The sequence below is a fragment of the Aulostomus chinensis genome, chromosome 14, assembly GCF_037954235.1.
Source record: "Aulostomus chinensis isolate RoL2024-O1b breed Wild chromosome 14, RoL_Achi_v1.0, whole genome shotgun sequence".
Classification (NCBI taxonomy): domain Eukaryota; kingdom Metazoa; phylum Chordata; class Actinopteri; order Syngnathiformes; family Aulostomidae; genus Aulostomus; species Aulostomus chinensis.
The window spans coordinates 11,050,233-11,068,298 of NC_141333.1; the positions used below are offsets into that span (position 1 = coordinate 11,050,233).

An 18,066-nucleotide genomic window follows, 5' to 3' on the forward strand; every position below is an offset into this window, starting at 1 on the left:
CTTTTTACTTGAAGATACCTTTCTTTTGCATACAAATGAAGCGTTGTGAGAAAATAAACAATTTTCACTGCAGAGGAGGTAATAACTTCCGTAACTTGTATAATTAATATAATGATATCTTATAAAGCAAGAGCCTCTCAATAAATATTAGTTAACCGCGTTCAAAATGCGCTGCATAATTAAGTAAGTGACATTATCTATTTAAAACCCATTAGCTCAGAGCATTGATCACCTGTCAGCTCACATAACAGATGAGAAACATCTTTGTTAACACCGGGAGAGACCTATTAGCCTATCAAGCATCTGACATCTTGGCCACTATAGATTGTCTGGGCGTAAAGCTAATATGCATTACACAAGCGTCTGTCAGCGATCCAATGAGGTGAAGTAGTCTGAACATGTTGGCTTGGCAGCAGCTGAGGCCTGGCAAGATGGCCAAAAGCTATGAATCTCTTGAATCCATATCAAAGGCAAATACTAACAGTTGTTTTTAATAAAACAAAAAACCCACGGATGGAGGGTAATGTATGGGGTATCGGGATGACTTCTGTGTTTTGTTTTGTTTTGAATTCCCCAGCTGAACGGGGAATTTCTGATGCAAGGAAGGACTGTATGTACCAACAACTGATTATTTGACTCTAGATGGTCAGTGTGGCATTTAGGTAAATTATTTGACAGGTCACCATGGGAGCACCTTCGCCAGACCCTAAAACATACTTTGCATCTATTTTACTGTAAATGGGAAACACAGGAAAATGTTTACTGAGGTAATACTGACATCTCTGGAACCTCTGGAGGGACTCATGTTAAATGTTGGACTCAGCAATGATTTTGGCAGTCAATGGTCAAGGTCTCTCTTTCTTGTTTTCTTAAAAATGTCTACATAATCTTATTCTTCTTTTCGTTTTCTTTTCTGGTAACTAGCAGAGTCGCCCCCTGCTGGCCATTAGAAAGGATGACATTTATTTAAGATCATGAAAGCAGACTGGGAGGTTTTCTCTATTTCCTTCATATACATGATGTCTTTTGGAAGTACAATTTATTTGTCATGAGCTCCACAGGGATGATTGATGGATTTCACTCCATCCAAGTAATGTTAGTGGTCAGAGAGAGAAAGAGAGAGAGCACATCAGCTTTTCAGCAGTTAGTGATCTAGAGGCACGGCCCAAAAATAAGATATAATACATTTGAACAGCACAGTGTTCCCTGTGGCGAAGACTACAGCTGTGGTGATATTTTCACTCATTTGGGAACAGTCATGGTGAAAAGTACAACATTATGTGACACACTGACCCAAGGAGCTGAACCACAGTCATATATACTGTATATATATTTATATGTATAAAATACTGTGCTTATGATTGGAGAGTTGACGGATCGAAGCCACAACACAACTGCGAGAGGAGGAGGTGAAATACGGTCTCACTTCAGTCAACATGAGTAAAGGAACCTGTAAGTTTTTCTCCTCTGTGTTTGGAGTCACGGCTCAGGAGAAATCTATGTCTCATTTGAATAATAATTATACCAACCTGGGCTCTGCAATTAGTGCTTTTGGAATTAAAAAGTTTACCTCCTCTTATGTATATTTAAATCCACAGTTGTTCAGTTCAGTTTTGGTTAATTGGATGATACCCTCACAAACAAACGATCACGTCTTTCCTACTGACTGCCAGCAAGGTGATGGCACTACACCATCTGGTGAAAAAGTTCCCAAACTTGTAAAGTCGAGTCCTCCGGAGTAGTTGGAAACAGTTCTGTCTTTTATTTAATTTGCTGAAGGACTTTTTAGTTAAGGAAAATCTGAGAGGTCTTTGAAAGAACGGCAAAAATATAACATGCAGAAAATATCACCACAATATGTAGAATTTACAATTGGATGTAAAGTTTTGTTTTTCAATTTGTAAAAGCTGCTTTTGCTATAATTGTGATTCCCAGTCAAATTTAGAAAACGAACAGAGGGAGGGATTGCAAATTCTGAGTTTAAATGCCTGCATATTGGTAGTCTCTGGAGTTTAATTTAGATTTCTCTGCTGTATTTTCAAATAGGTGTAATAAGAAACCAACTCTATGTTCTAAAATGCCAAGAGGATTATTAGCAGCGATAAGTGGTTTTAGTGTATTAAGCTAAATCCTTTGAGTGTTGCCATTTCTATCTCAGATGTGTGGATCGTGGATTTTAAGTGTTACAAAGACAAAAGAAGAAAAGAGACAAGGTAGATGAGAGACAGAGGAGCTGTAGATTACAAGGGATTCGGCGTAAAGGTTCAGCTACGTGGTCCCTGTGAGCTCGCTGTGCCCCCAACGCTGGTGAAACAGACGGAGAGCAAACGGCAACACAGGCAGACATTCACAGACGCACACTGTGACTTTTTCTGCATGACTAGAGGTACACATGGAGAGCTGCGAGCGAGGGGGGGGGTGGCACCTTAGGAGGTGAGATCGTGAAATGTTATAAGGTAGACTAAGTGTGTGTGTGAAGTGTGGCGGTGCAGGGAGAGTTGGTTTGAAGCTCTGAGGTGTTTTTATCACAGCAGCACTTGGAAGTAAGAGTACAAATATTACTTTAATCTGCAGTTGTGCATCCGTCTTTCAGCCACATCATCAGACTCCAGGTCCTGGAACAATCATCTCAGTCATACACACCACCATCATCTGCTCATTATTAGCTGACATTCCTCGTGAGCCACACGCTTCCTTTTTTTACTCTCTAGAAATCGTCCTCTCAGGATGAAGGGGGTCTTTAATTCAGGACGTGGGATAAATGGTATGATGTCTCCATCTGGTGTTCAATCTACAGAAGACGTAAGGAGACTGGGAAGAAGTTTTAAACCAGCCATGCTTATTTTCAATCTTGACTATCGTGCGTTCACGATCATGGTTCGTTTCTCAAAATTATGCTCACTGGAGTATTAAAGTGTGGATCAGTGAGCACTTCAGCTCAGCTGAAAACTTATCCTGACATTTCATGTTGCACCTCATATTGTGAACGGACCTGGGATACTTTAAAGCACACGAGGCCTACAGAGAAAGCGCTCATAAGAATGCATAGAACTGTGCAGGAGTTGCAATGGACTCTTCCAGAAAAGTAGCCAATAAGAGTCAGTACTTTTATCTATTGTTAAACGCTTTCTTAAGAATTTTCCAAAAATTAAAATCTGCTGTTCTCCTAAATTAGTGATAAAGAAAAAAAAAACATTTTTTTTTTGGTTTCCTCAAGACAATGCAATACATTTGCGTACTTTCTCGCCAACATGAACCACAACACTTCATGTGAGGCAAAAGGGAGCTAGATCTTTGTTTACTCGACCCCGTATGTAGTTGATCTTAATGCCACATGAGGGCAGTGTTATCCCATGTGTGATCCAAAGCCATAAGCGGTACTCACCTCCTGATGAGTAGAGTCGAGATGATGAGGGTGCGTGTGTGTGTGTGTGTGTGTGTGTGTGTGTGTGTGTGTGTGTTTCTTTAATGAGCAATTCCAATGACGAGGGCTCACAAATTTTTCCTTTGATGTATTGTGAGTATTAAAACTTATATTGGATGTCAGGCACTCCAAAAACAGGCTTGTGAGAAAGTGATGAGGGTTTGCAGAACTATTTCTAAAGGTACATTCTATTTAATGCCTTTACTGTGTTTATGGAAATATAGTGCAATAAAAATAGCCATTTGATTTAATATCATTTAAAATGTGGCTGTGTTTTGTATGTGTGTGTGTGTGTGTGTGTTAATGAAGGTCATGCACCTCTGGCACCTTTATTTTAGGGTTCCTGGAGGGTTTGGGAGCCGCTGCTCTGTGGAACAGGACATTTCCAGCTTCATATTACAAGATAAAGAAAGACCCCCTCATTAATACATCACACGATGTACCTTTTATCAGTGATAACACCAACTACCGGCTTCATGATTAAATAGATTTGGTTTTTTTTTATCCTCCATTAAAATGCTGGGTGATGTTTTAAAATTCCAACAAATCAACAGGATTTTGATTCTAAAAGTCAAGTGGTTCAAAAAACGAATAGAGCCAAACATTGTGAATTCCAGCGCAACATCCTGTTCAAGTGAGCTCTTCATATCGAGAGACTGGACCAGGAGAAATGCACAATAATCTGCATGGATAAAATCACTAATCCAGGGCTGTAAAACATAAAACTGTCCAACTGCTCATTCAGATCAGTTGCCTTATTCCTGCGTGCTTCATACCCATTATAACATACTATTAAAAAGGATATTTTGCTATATAAATGCACAATACTAATGATTTCATTCAAATTTTATTTAGATGGCACTTTTCATACAGATGTCGTTTAGTGTTGTGCTTCATTCGATAAGAAAATCAGAAGGAAAGAAAGTAAACCCATCAAACCAGAAAAATCAGCACACACAAAAAAAATCCCACCAAAGCAGTGACGTGGACATTATATATTATCCATATAAATATATCAAACCATGTACGTTTTATCTTTCTGATAAAGAAAGATGCTCCACCTCGCTGAGAAGTAGGAGCTTTTCTTAACAAAACAGGGATCGTATGAAAACTATCAAAGAAACAGTGAGAACTGACATGATATTTCACATAAGTTACAAATGCCCTACCCCGTGTTGGTGGACACGTTCACTGAAGTGTGGAGACTGAGAAAATCTTAGCCACTTTTTAAACATAACGTTGATAAGGGACTTGAAACGCCGCTTGAATTGATTTACTTGAGTGCACCCCCACCCCCCGGGCTTTCGTTGTTCTTTTCATCCCTGCATTTGTTTTTACAGTACATGATACCATGGCGCATTATCTTATATTTGCGGTTCCGAACTGTTTGGTGGAAAAATTATTTAGATGTTAGTCCCGAGAAGCTCCAAGTTCTGGTGAGATGAGAAACATGAACATGTAAAAATGCTGTCATACACAAGAACATGACAATGGAGTCTTGTCCACTTCACCATCTGCTAGGTGGTAAAAATTCAAAGAAACAAAAGACGTAGCGCTTATCGCCTCGATTAAGGAAACGGGAAGTTTCCAGACAAACATGAGAATAACACAAGGTTCAGTTAAAGTTCAAGCATAAGAAAACACAATGCGATATTCACATTTTCCATTACAACTGCGATATTGGTAATAAAGTTGTTTTCCAAAATGTCTCCTCATTCACACACACACACACTTGTGTTGCATTTGGTAGCATCAGCTAATAACAGACAGTGACAATGTTACAGTTGTTTTCAAAACCAACTGAACAATGTCAGAGTGGGGCGCTGCTTGAACTCAAAGGGGTTTGATTTGCATCTTAGACGACATCAGCTGTCAGAGGTTACTGATGGAGTCGGCCGGCTTCTTGTCTCGGTGTGTTGATCAATAGAGCTGGAAGTGAGTTTCAAATGACTGTTTTCACCTGGGTTTTGTGTTCTCATTGATGACGATCGGACTCTACTGACCTGCTGACTAAAACTATTCCCATTGCAGACAAAAGCCAGATGTTAGCTGTTTGGTTTTTTTTAACCAGTGAGAAAAAAAGAGTTCTACTAATATTACTGGGAATATGCCAGAAAGGCTGGGTTGAGAGCGTGATCAGAGCGTGATCAATGTTCCTGGAAAGGGTGGAAAAAACAGTATTTCTCACTTTCTGGGACAGAACTGAGCAGCACTCTGGAACCACTCCTTCTCCACCCGCTCCTTGCCAAGCTGCCAGAGCAGTTGGAAATTGGGAACCCCCTTCTTCTGTGAGATCATCAGATACTCTTTGTTTTCGGGGAACAAGGTCACAAAGTGACGAGCTAAAACCAGTGACTGACAGAGGCGAGACAGCACCAAAATATAAAGACAATCTTTCTCTTCCTCGTTGAGAGAAAAGACACTTTCCCAGCCTGCTAGAACGTATCCACCCACCTCAATGGGGTTAGGGTGCTCCATCATCATGTATGTGATGGTGATGGCTAGTTCATGAATGTAGTACCCACTGTGAAGGTCCCCAAAATCAAGTATTCCAGAAATCCTGTAGCCATTTCTCTCATCAGGCTGCACAAGCACATTGAGATCGTTGAAGTCCCCATGATTAATGCCTGAAGAAAACAAAATACAGATTACATGATCATGCATGTCTTCAAACAGAGTGTGACCTGTCAATGGGAGACCCTCGAGCATGTTCCCAGCTGTGTGAAGGGAGGAGAGTACACGAGTGTGTTTACGCTCAGCAGCTCCCTGGTCCCAGTGTTTGAATACATTAAAAAGGGAAGAAGAACTTTCCTCCTTACCAAAACCTTTTTATTAATTGAAAACAATAAAAATGTAAAAATTTGAAGGACAAAAACAACAACTCCCAATTGGAAAAATTACATGAATAAACTTGATACATACACTTGCGGAAACTGGAGTATTTGGGGGCCACAGAGGTCTTGTACTGATGAATGACGGACTTCACAGGCTCCTGGAGCGGGTCTCCATCTACAACACTGATGTAGGCTTCCAGGAGAGGAATATTTGAGAGACTCCATATGAAATTTTCCCTTTCAAGGACACCAAGTTGAGGATGTTCCATCTGGAGGGAATATGTTATCAATTCAGGTTATTCAATGATCGGCAAACAACCTTTCCTTATGTTTCACAATCACTGGCTCTTTCACAACAGAGGGCAAAGCAACAGGATCAGTAGGATTCACATGCTGTCATAAAAACCTCACGTCTTTTCCTTGATTGCATTCATGTTCATCTCAAATATCTCTAACATGGATTCGGTTGGACTGAGGAAGAGCCGAGGCACCAGCATGTGGTATGAGGGGAAGATCTCAGCAGTGAATCCGTGAAACCACCTCACCTTTTAACCAAGCAACCCACCTGGGACCAGTGGCAAAAACACAGGAAGGCTTGTATCCACAATGCAGAAGCCAGAAAGCTGCTTTGTTTGCTACCACCCAAAGGGATGACATAATGTGCAGTGAGAAATGCCCTTCACAGTCCCAAGAACACATCAGAGCGGGAAGAGTTTCTCTGGACTTGCGGCAATCGAGAAGCAGGATGGGAGCTGAGCCAGACCAGGAACTGAAGCTGACATTGAACCAGCTGAACCAGACTGTGCAGGAACTTTGCTTTAGGGTTGTGCAAGTTGATGAAATGAACATGTTAGCCAACACTGAACTTACAATATTATGTGTATTTAGCTTAACGATATTGATAGTGTTTGTTCTTGTACTTGTTACATATATTGAGGGCTAGAACACATATTTAACCAACAGAGTGAGGACATTTTTGGAAGGTAAGGACATTTTAGCCTGTCGGGCCCGCATGGCTCAGAGGTAGAGTGGCCGTCTAGCAACCGAAGGGTTGCTGGTTCAATCCTCACTTTCCAAGTTGACCATGTCCAAGTATGCTTGAGCAAAATACTGAGCCCCTGATGGCCCTGCGATGGACTGGCGACCTGTCCAGGGTGAACCCTGCCTCTCACCCAATGTCAGCTGGGATAGGCTCCAGCCCCACAAAGACAAAGATATAAGTTCAAGAATGTTAATATGTGTGTGTGTGTGTTCTGAGGTGGTATTAATTTTAATCTATGATGTAGATGAAAAGGAAAAGCACAGATAACTAAAAAGAAATATCTTTCCAATCGGTGGAGAAAATTGTTCACAGTTGGTTGGTTAATCAGATTTGACAAAACTCCCATTTTGAAGAGACAGAGAGAGAGAGACAGAGAGAGAGAGACAGAAAAGTCATTCCAGCACTTTGAGGTCAAATTTTGTACCTGCTAAGCAATATGTTTACAGGCGAGTATGGGAATGTCTGTAGGAGTGACCAACTGTATCTCAGAAAACTAATAAAGTGCTTTACAACTGCGTTCCTGTTCTACCTGTTGTAGGAAGGTGTCCATTCTGGCAACTGTCTTGCCAATTTCATAGAGTAACTCTGGAGAGAGAGGAGCCTTGGCAATAACTGTTCCAGGCAGATATGTCAACAAGCGCACCAGGTACTTCTGACTGCCGTGGCCAAAATCTGTCAGAGATAAAGACAGAATTAGAATAACAACCAATCTATGATCTGTTATATAAATGAGTCTTGCACAAGAGCCCATTAATAATTACAAGAATAGTCATTTTAAAGATTGCAAAAGACACAATGCTGATAGGATCTGTTACATCACAAAGATCACGGCCTTTGCGAGTCTACCTCAGCCAATAGTTGAGTTCCTACAGTATAAAATCAAGATTTATCCTTATGAAGATCATAAAACAGCCCAGGCTCAGTTTCAAAAGTACGTTAACAGACATACCCAGAATATGGAATGATGCATAACCCCAGGATACACAGTTTTATTTATACTGCAATGTTCACAAACCAACTGCTTTTATTGTTGCTATACCAAGGGTGCATCATGGAGCAGAACAAGAGGAGCTGCGAGCGAGGTAGAGGTGCAGAAATTACCAGCCGTTAATACTGAAAACAGGAACCAGGAACTTGGATACTAAGTTCAAAAGAGGTAAACAGTTACTGCTTGTGCGTGTTTTAAAAATATGACATACTAGACATGTTGCTGCATGCAATGGACACTAGACTGGATATCCCTTACCCATTTCCTCAAGACCCATGAGTTGTCCCGTGATTGTTGGCAGGGCTTTTTGGGTGGGAAGACCATTCTGGTACAGGAAGGACATGGCGTATGTCTGCACCTCAATCAAGGACAGATTTTCACTGTCCTTGGAGTTCATGATCTTCAGGATGTACTCGCTACCCTCACTGCAAGCTATGTAAAAGTTTTGGTCGTCGTAGCTGGGCAGAGGGCGGATTTCACTTGGAGTCAGCTTGTAGAGTTTCTTCACAATCTCAGGCACCTGAGCCTGGCTGAAGTTGGGCTTGGGATTTGACATTTTGCTAGATGCAAAAGAAAGAGAAAGAAAACACATGGCATCAAGAAAAACACTCTTTTTTTCCTTTTAAAACTCAATTTATATTAAAACAAAATTACATGAAGCAAAGAACTAACCAAATACAACAAAAACAGACAAAAACTACTAAATTCATATTTGTACCTGAACCACAGAGATCATGATTCCAGTGGCGTTTATCTGTCAGCAGGATTACACAAAATACACGAGGCGGATTTTCACCAAATTTGATAAAGCGGTGTAGAATAGAGCAAGGAAGAATCCTTGCCATTTTTCGAGCAGACTCATTACATTGAAATTTAGAATTGGCGGAGGTATGTGCTCACTGAATGCCTTATAGTTTCCTTATGCAAATATTTCATCTTCAATTAAATTTCCACTGCTGTAAGCCAAAACCAAGAATACAGAGAAAGAAAGAGAGCGCGCAAGACAGGACAGTAGCCCATGACTGCAGTGGACGGGGGACATCGTATTCCCCACAGGGTCGGTTTTGGACGGCGACCTGGTGAACAACTCAGATCTGGAGCGGAGGAGTGAACTGTTCATCAACACCAGGAGAAAGAATCCCACTAACAAAACAAAAAAAAATGCAAGAGAACTTGTTTTCCAGCAGTTGGTTTTGGTAGAGAGAGAGAGAGAGACACACACACACACACACACACTGCATCCCCCTCAAACACATTTTTTTTACCAGTAAAATTCCATGGCTTTTCCATGCAAAATTCCAGGACTGAAAAGCCTGTGAACCATCTGTTTACAGTTGAAGAATGAACTCTATGCCAAATTTACCACAGTATATTTCACCAAAATGAATGATAAGCTGCATGGTTGGGTGTAAAATCATGAATTAAAGTAGATAGATAGATAGACAGATAGATAGATAGGTAGACAGACAGACAGACATACAGACAGACAGACAGACAGACAGACAGACAGACAGATAGACAGATAGATAGATAGACAGATAGATAGATAGATAGATAGATAGATAGATAGATAGATTTCCTGGACTTTTCCAAAATCTTCTGGCTATATACATTGTTCAATACTTTCCCAGGCCTGTAAAATGTCAGGTCATTGTCATGTTTTCCATGACCACATGAACCCAGGAATATGTTCCTTTTTTTCAAGAAAATAAATCACAGTTGCACTGGGCATTCATTCATTTTATAATTCAACAGGGAAACGCACCTTTAATAAAGACATATTTTCCACACAGGTTCACTCTTTGAGCAGAATATTTTGATATCTTTACGGTTTAAACTCTTGTGATTGAATAGCAGGCTATTTCAGTAATGTAACGTGGCTCTTTCAACTCCTGCAGCGATGCAGATGTTTTCACTGGTATATTTGCAGCTAATTTGTCTCCATTACATCACAAAGCATGTAACTTTCTACCCGCGGCGGTAACAGAACGCTAATCTATCCCGTTAGCCGGGTAAATGTCCTTGCATTAAATATGACAGTGAGATAAGCTTTCCCTGATAAAAAGGAAGGAAGTCATGTGCCACAGGACAAACGTTCACATACGAGGCAATTCATAAGGAGCTGTTGTAAGAGTTGTCAACAACGTCAACAACGTCAACAACGTTTCTGGAGGAAAGCACACACAGCATGAAGAAACGCGACACTAAATAGCGTTAATAATGGCAACGACAATACACGGCGTTAGTGTCATATTAGTAACTCTTCACCCACCTCAGTCTGTGTCTCCAGCTGGATGGTGGCACACTGACAAAGTTTCGCCCGCAGTAATGTTTAAAAACTATAAGGGAAGGTAGAAAAAACTGAATCCGCTTCAATTTTTCACAATAAAACACAACTGTTACACGTTTGGTGCTGGATGTAGGTAGGGAAATGATCGTACGGTGCGAATGTAAAATTAATCCAAGGGATTTTTTTCGAGGTGTAGATGTTAATACTGCGTCTGTATATATTTGATATATATTATATTATTCATGCCAGTTTGAGCACTGATGTCAAAGTAACACTAAGAAACGAAAACAAAGCTCAAACTAACGTTTTACTCACAAAAGGGAGGCAATGACTTATATTAGCCTACATGTTGTTAAAACGAATGTTTTCTTCCATCGAAAATAAAGCCAGATTTTAGCCGTCGTGACGCTGAGTCGTTGAAATACAACTTCTGGTTTGGACTTTCAATATAAGGGATTTAGTCAAAATTACAAAAAGTTCAAGTTAGCAGGGAATTCTGGTCTGTAATAAATATAAATATCGTTTCCTTCGTCAAGATAGGGACAAGAGTCACCTGCAAAAGTAAATGCACACCTAAAATCCATTCCATCCAACCCCCCATGGAGGATTTCTTTGTTTGAATTTGTGATTATTCTAATTTCACACTTCCCCACAAGTGTGGAAATCCCACGTAAAACATTTTAATTTTGTGTCATGTGATCAAACTGTGCGACGTGATGGTTCAGTGGTTAGCACTGTTGCCTCAGAGTAGGAAGGTTCCGGGTTCGAGCCCCGGCTTGACCACAGGATCTTTCTGTGTGGAGTCTGCATGTTCTCCCTGTTCCTGTGTGGGTTCTCTCTGGTACTCCAGCTTCCTCCCACAGTCCAAAGACATCAAGAGGGGACGAGGCTGATTGATACTCTAAATTGACTGTAGGTGTGACTGTGAACGGTTGTCTGTCTATATGTGCTGGCCCGAGGATGGACTGGTGACCTGTCCATCGTAGAACCCTTCCTCTCACCTGAAGGCTGCTGGGATAGGCTCCAGTCCCCTGTGACCCTTAACAGGATTGGCAGGAGAAAATAGATTGATGGATGGATGGATAATCAACCTGATCCAGGGACAAACTTTACAAGAATTACAAATCTAGAATCGAGTGCTCCAAGGGGGCTACATATCACAATGTAGACCAACAGCCACCAAGAATTTCAAATGCATTTATTTAAATAGAGGCCAGCACCTTTAAACTGAACTCTCTCATTATCCACAAATATATTCATTAAAAACACACACACACACACTCACTCACTAAACTTTTAAATTTCTCTAAGCAACACCGTCTCCTAACACTAGAAAGGTACTGTAGATGGCCTGGAAAAGACATCTCACAGTGACTTCCCCTGCTTCCAAATGTGCAGACACTGTCACTGAATATACAGTCATGCTCCTCAGTGAATGATTAGCCAATACACAGATGGATATTGGGGCGGCACGTTGGTGCAGCAGTTAGCACTGTTGCCTCGCAAAAGGAAGGTTCCGGGTTCACAGGATCTTTCTGTGTGGAGTCTGCATGTTCTCCCTGTTCCTGTGTGGGTTCTCTCTGGTACTCCAGCTTCCTCCCACAATCCAAAGACATCAAGAGGGGACGAGGCTGATTGATACTCTAAATTGACCGTAGTGAGAGCGAATGGTTGTCTGTCTGTATGTGTTGGCCCTGTAACCCATGTACCCCGCCTCTCACCCAAAGGCAACTGGGATCGACCCCAGACCCCCCCCCCCCCCCCCATGACGCCTAATGAGATAAACAGTAGAAAATGGATGGATGGGCAGATGGATATTGTTCCTCTTGGGTTAAATATGCAGCTCCAAACAAAAATGTGGGACACAGGATTAATCTAGAGGGTTTCAAACCATTACCATGGCAGCAGTTGTTTACCTTTGCCAAACCACACAAATTGAAGCTCATGTTACAGTGCATACCTGAGGTGTTGCATCTGGATGACATCACCTCCACTGGAGCCTGACAAGACCGAAATAGTGTATGAACCCAAGTGCCGAGGGGCAGGATTAACAAAATTTATTGACAAAGTGCAAACCAAAGATCACTCATGGCGAGGAAATAGGACTAAGCTACAAACTCAAAAATCACTCTGATAAGAGGAAAACCTGACTAAACTACAGAATGGGGAAAACAATCGCTCTAAAAGATGGAAACTTTGACTGGACTAACAAACTGAAAATTACTCACAAAGAGGAAGATCTGACGAGGCAAGGATCTTTGATTCATAAAATATAACAAGACAAGGATGGAGACATGGACTGGCTTGGTTGGTCTGATGCAACCGACAAGAAGAACTAGCACAAGACAAAGAGAAACGCAGACTATACATACACAGGTGGTCACAATCAGGGCAGGGAAGACAATCACACCAGCAGGAAACGCGGGGGAGGGGTAAGTTACCTGAAAGGAGAGGAGAGATAGAATTAAAAATAAAATGGGAAATCACAAGACAACATGGACATAAGGTAAACACCACCAAGATTACTTGGACATGACAGTGCTCTCAAGTAACACTAACGCGTAACCGTTTTGGAAAGCTCCGCTGCATACAGGGTTGCCATTGTTATTGGCTGGCATACGTACGTACACACAGGAATCAACACATCTATCATCCATCACACTGCTGCTTCAGAGCCAGCAGTTTGGTGTTGACCTCTCAAGACTCCTGATCCGGTCTTGCGTGTTCTCTCCATATTCGTCTTTTCTCTTGAGTAGCTCTGTGCCATCTTCCCCCAGGCCGAAGCACCTCAACATCCGGATCCATCCTCACCTCACCTCTGCCAACCACCTCCATCACTGGTAAAGATATCTTGTTAACTAAGCCGGTTTACCTCTTTACTTTTCGGTCCTGGTCCATAGTGTCTCAGTTTGAGAACCAGTGGAACAATGGAGTTTTCAGCTTTGCAGTCAATGTATATTGATTGTATGAATAGATTAATTATTGATAATTCATATAGTACTATGTTCGAAGGTAATGCAGTATAATGTAACAGGTTATGCTCCCTGTCAGCCACGTGACACCTCTTGTCTGGTGGATAAGACTGGCCAAACTTGAAAATGATGGTGAGAAGAATGCATTTAGGTTGTAGAGGTAGTTGTGCTTGATGTGAGTGAGAGGAATGGATGATAATGGTGGTGGTAGTTTGGGATGACAGCACTGAAGACTGGATATTTTTGATGTTGTTCAGATCATGAAGGCTATTTCTTCGCTATTATTCAGGTCATGTTTTTTCTCGATTGGATTCAAATTGCAGCTGCTGGCTGAGAACATCAGAAGTTGCTTTATATTCACTATTTGTGGCCATCACAGATGCTTTCCAGCCTTTAAAAATAGCGTTTGTTGTTGTTTGTGATGTTGACCTCTGTGTGTGCGTGGGTATTGCAGTAATGGCAGGTCAAATATTACTTGCACACCCCTGCTTTACTGTTATAGGTGTGGATGTTGTACAGCTGAATATCAAAGTGTGTATTCATCAGTCTGTCTTACAATTTAATCCTTCATTTTACTAATATTTGAGCAGTTCATATGTAAAACCTGTGACATTGACAATTATTCTGAAATCAAAGTTGTGTTGCAGGCAACACTGTCCATGATTCTGAAATCATTCAGCTCATCTACACTGCCCTCAGTCTTAGGATGTCTTCAACAGGCGTTGAGAGATCACTACAGTCCCTCGCTCATTCTGCAGAGGGTTATCAGCTCTGTTTCTGGCACTAGCACTCTGACATTAGCCACAGGTAAAATTGTTTGATGCACTTGGATACACTCCATGTAACCTGCCAGCCTGCTCTGCACTAACGAGTCTTCCGAAGTACCAGGCAGAAAAGTGTTTTAACCTCAAGAGGCATTGCTTCCTACCTCAGTGAGAAAGATGTAGGAGCTGTGTGTTAATTACTCTTGACGGAGCATATGGATGCACTCAGCGACATTATGTGTGGTTACATAATGCTTTCTTAAAGTGGAAGCTATCCTACTTTATGTACAACTTGTTAAGAGAACACGGAATTTTGTCTTCCCTAATGTAACAGCAGATTCCCATGTCATTCCGAGGGTCTGTCTCCACGTGCAGCTGCACTCTTGATGAGGTTCCCTAAGTGATGAAGGTCTCAGCGACGATCTCAGCCTTCCCCAGAATTAAATGTCCGTGTCTCTGCTCGGTCTGTATCATGATCCTGTAACATGCTCTGCTAGGCTAGAGGAACATTCACATCATACAGCAACTTACTTATAAGGATATTTTGCGTTGATTAAAAAGAGTCAAAATTGGTTTCGTGCGTACTTTGTCCCTGGATGCAGCAAAAGCCTCTTTGAATTTTTTTCACCACCTCCAGAATGGTTCAGCAAATTTCTGCAACATGAAGACAGGGAGATCTTAATCCTGCATTTCCTATCAGCATATCAGTTTTTTCCTGAACTTGTCCTGAGTCAGCATTTTGGTTCTATTTCCCTGTTTTTAACCCGTGACATCATCACTCAGCTTTTCTTGATGGTCTTGAGTTTAGCCTCAAATGCAGCCGTCCAAACATTTCAACACACCAGGACCAGGAAGATGAAAGCAAACTGTGTTATTTGCACATTTGTTTGTTTGTCACTGAAGCATAAAAAATAAATTTGAGGGAAATTACCATGTAGAACCAAAAAGAGGCATAAAGCCAGAACGCACACATTTATTGAAAGCGATCAGTAGGTGATCTCCGTCTTGTGAGCAGCTGAGCTTGCATAATCATGATGAACACGACCCATCACCCAGAGGTGTAATTTGTGGGCTGGGGAGAAAATTCAAAGAGGGATGCACCTCTGAGCTGGTCACAGAGGTTTGAAGAATTACACAACCACCCACCAGAGAGAACAAATTATTGAGCGCGGGGTTTTAATTTTTGATGAATATCAATTGTGCGTGGTGTGGAGAGTATAATCATCTAGCAAACACGATACCTATACTCATCCGTATGCACATCAAAACTGCAATCTTCTGTCATCGGATGAGGTCAGCAAGATTTGTCTAACTATTCCAACTCATTGAATTACTTGACACACACTCGACAAGACTTGATTACATTTACATCCCAACATGATCTGGGTCCACTTGACATTTCAAAACCCTCTTATTCCAGGTCATTTTCATTATAAATCTGAAACGTGACCATTGTTAGGAATTTCACTCAGTCACTGCGCACACAGGTGGATAAAGGACATTTTAACAAAAAGACCTCAGAATGTCAGGCCAGGGACCGGAACACTGGAGCTTCACAGGGCTGCATGCTGAGTCTCTGCTCTCTTTCCCAGGACATCACAAGGACATTGAGGACAACCTCTTCAGTAAGGAAGGCACAACTGTGGCTCTCCTGCCTCAGGAAGAGAGATAACTCTTATATCACTGCTCTCGTTGCTGTGATAAACCAGCTGAACAATAGCTTATCATTTTTTAGAGGAAAAAAAATCTCTTTAAATCGACAGTCAAACCAGAAAAGACCAAAAAAGAAAGAAGAAAAATCCTCACCAAGAGCGTGACGTCTATAAACACCATGTTACTGTGCTGGCCTCTGGGGGGCGCTATTGAGCTATTAAGGTACGCACTTCCTTTGTGCCATTAAATGACTGAACTGTGTGAGACAGTGCAATAAACCTCTGTCTGTCTGACAATAGAGTCAAACTGTTTTATTACCTAACTTTTATATTAGCTTATTTGCTCAGCTGTATTTTGCAAGTGTGTGCTGAATTGCTGCTGATGTTACATTCATATTGAACATACCACTGAGTGACTATGTTTTGTTGTTGTTCTGCAATGACAAATAAGAGGTATTCTATTCCAAAAGCTCTATTATGAAAGTAATATTTCATTCTCTTCAGCTGATTGTTGTGGTTCAAAGCTGGCAATTCCAGTTTCTTTCTCTCTCAACACTCAAAACAATCTTTTCCAACAACAGTTTTCAGAAAATATGTTTTTACAATACAGTGTGTTACTTTTATTTTAGCCTTCCAATTCAAAATGTCCAGATATTTACATTTCCTTTTATTCTTACATTTATTCAAAGGGATGCACCCGGTCTGATACCCTGTTTAAATAATCATATGGTTCGCTGCGTTCATGAGAGTGGGATTTGGGTTTTATTTGTAAGGCACCATCAATTTTTTGCTTAACAAGAATTTAAAAACATATATCATAGACAAAAATACGTATATTATGAACCTGCTCTTCACAAGAACTGCACATCTGATACTGCAGCTGGAAATAAACATGTCATAAACAACTCACGGGGCGGCATGTTTCAGAGGGGGATTGGCCGTCTAGCAACTGAAGGGTTGCTGGTTCCATCCTCACTTCCCCGAGTGGTCATGTCTAAGTATCCTTGAGCAAGATACTGAAACCCTAATTGCTCTCGATGGTCGTGCAACGGAATTGCGACCCATCCGGGGTGAACCCCGCCTCTCACCCACTGTCAGCTGGGATAAGCCACCCTTAATGGATAAGCGGTATAGAAAATGGATGGATGGACAACTCATGAATATTCTCTAAGAATACGTTCTTTGACGGCCGGGACACGGGTTAGGACTAATGAAATTTTAACTAATCTTACATTAATTATATGAAAGTCATTTCATACTATTCACACTGTCTGTAGCTCTCAAACATAATTTACTTTAAGAGATTAAAGGTCTGGGAGAGACTGTCTCTCACCACTTATTATGAGCGGAGTGGGCTTTCCGCTTCAGTCAAAGTACATCACACTTTTTATTTTTCAGACACATTCAAGGGAATGATTATGGTGATTATCCCCATTTGTATTGTGGAAGAATGTAGAGAATATTATTGTACTTTACTGGGTTCTTTACTGAACAGAATTGCCTGAGATATGGCCAATAATGCAGACACACCGCACCTGGCAAACTCCAGTTTTTTGACCACAGCTAAAATTGATTTTCAAGTTAAATGTGCCATGCTGAAAGCACAATTTAGAGCAGGGGGAGGAGTGAGTAGGCTGTTAAGTTGAGAGGGTAATTTCTATAATTTGGTTTTGCAAAAGTGCTGCCAGTGACCATTGCAAATTGTTTTGATTAATCAATCAATCATCATTTACTATCACTGTCAAGTCGCTCCTAGCCACTGTGCCTGTGTGCGCCGCCATCATCCAATTATTGTATTGAAACTGATTATTATCACAGTATAACAGGAGAGAAGAGATGAATAAGGGACGATTACTAATAACTGAGAGGGCTTTCATATGCGTTCTTATAAAACTAAATAAAGGTCCACTATTAACAAAATAGAACTTAACATTTAAAGCACATTATGTTGTCCAACTTCTGATGTACATTATGTTTTAATTAGTTGTTATAACAAATGTGAATTTAAAAAAAGCATGAAAGCATCTCTTTGCTGTTGGTCTCGGTGAACATGAATAATTTGAACTCGATTATTCTAGCGAGTGATTTCACAGAGTGAGT

The 18,066-nt window shown here is 41.0% G+C and overlaps 1 protein-coding gene across 2 annotated transcripts; it reads right to left on the minus strand.

Moving 5' to 3' along the window:
* Positions 1-4,284: 4,284 nt before the first annotated feature.
* Positions 4,285-12,938, minus strand: hykk.2 (hydroxylysine kinase, tandem duplicate 2). 2 transcript variants are annotated; one of them, XM_086223939.1, is made up of 7 exons: positions 12,807-12,938; positions 12,539-12,578; positions 10,561-10,627; positions 8,547-8,848; positions 7,830-7,972; positions 6,347-6,527; positions 4,285-6,051 (listed from the first exon to the last, which is right to left on the minus strand). In XM_086223939.1, the coding sequence occupies exons 1-7, from the start codon at positions 12,843-12,845 to the stop codon at positions 5,609-5,611; spliced, it is 1,215 nt and encodes a 404-aa protein (XP_086080065.1). In that variant the 5' UTR covers positions 12,846-12,938; the 3' UTR covers positions 4,285-5,608. The 2 variants fall into 2 exon arrangements, with proteins under 2 accessions (XP_086080065.1, XP_086080066.1); XM_086223940.1 differs by lacking the exon at positions 10,561-10,627 and having other exon boundaries at positions 12,807-12,928.
* Between the last annotated feature and the right edge of the window lie 5,128 nt (positions 12,939-18,066).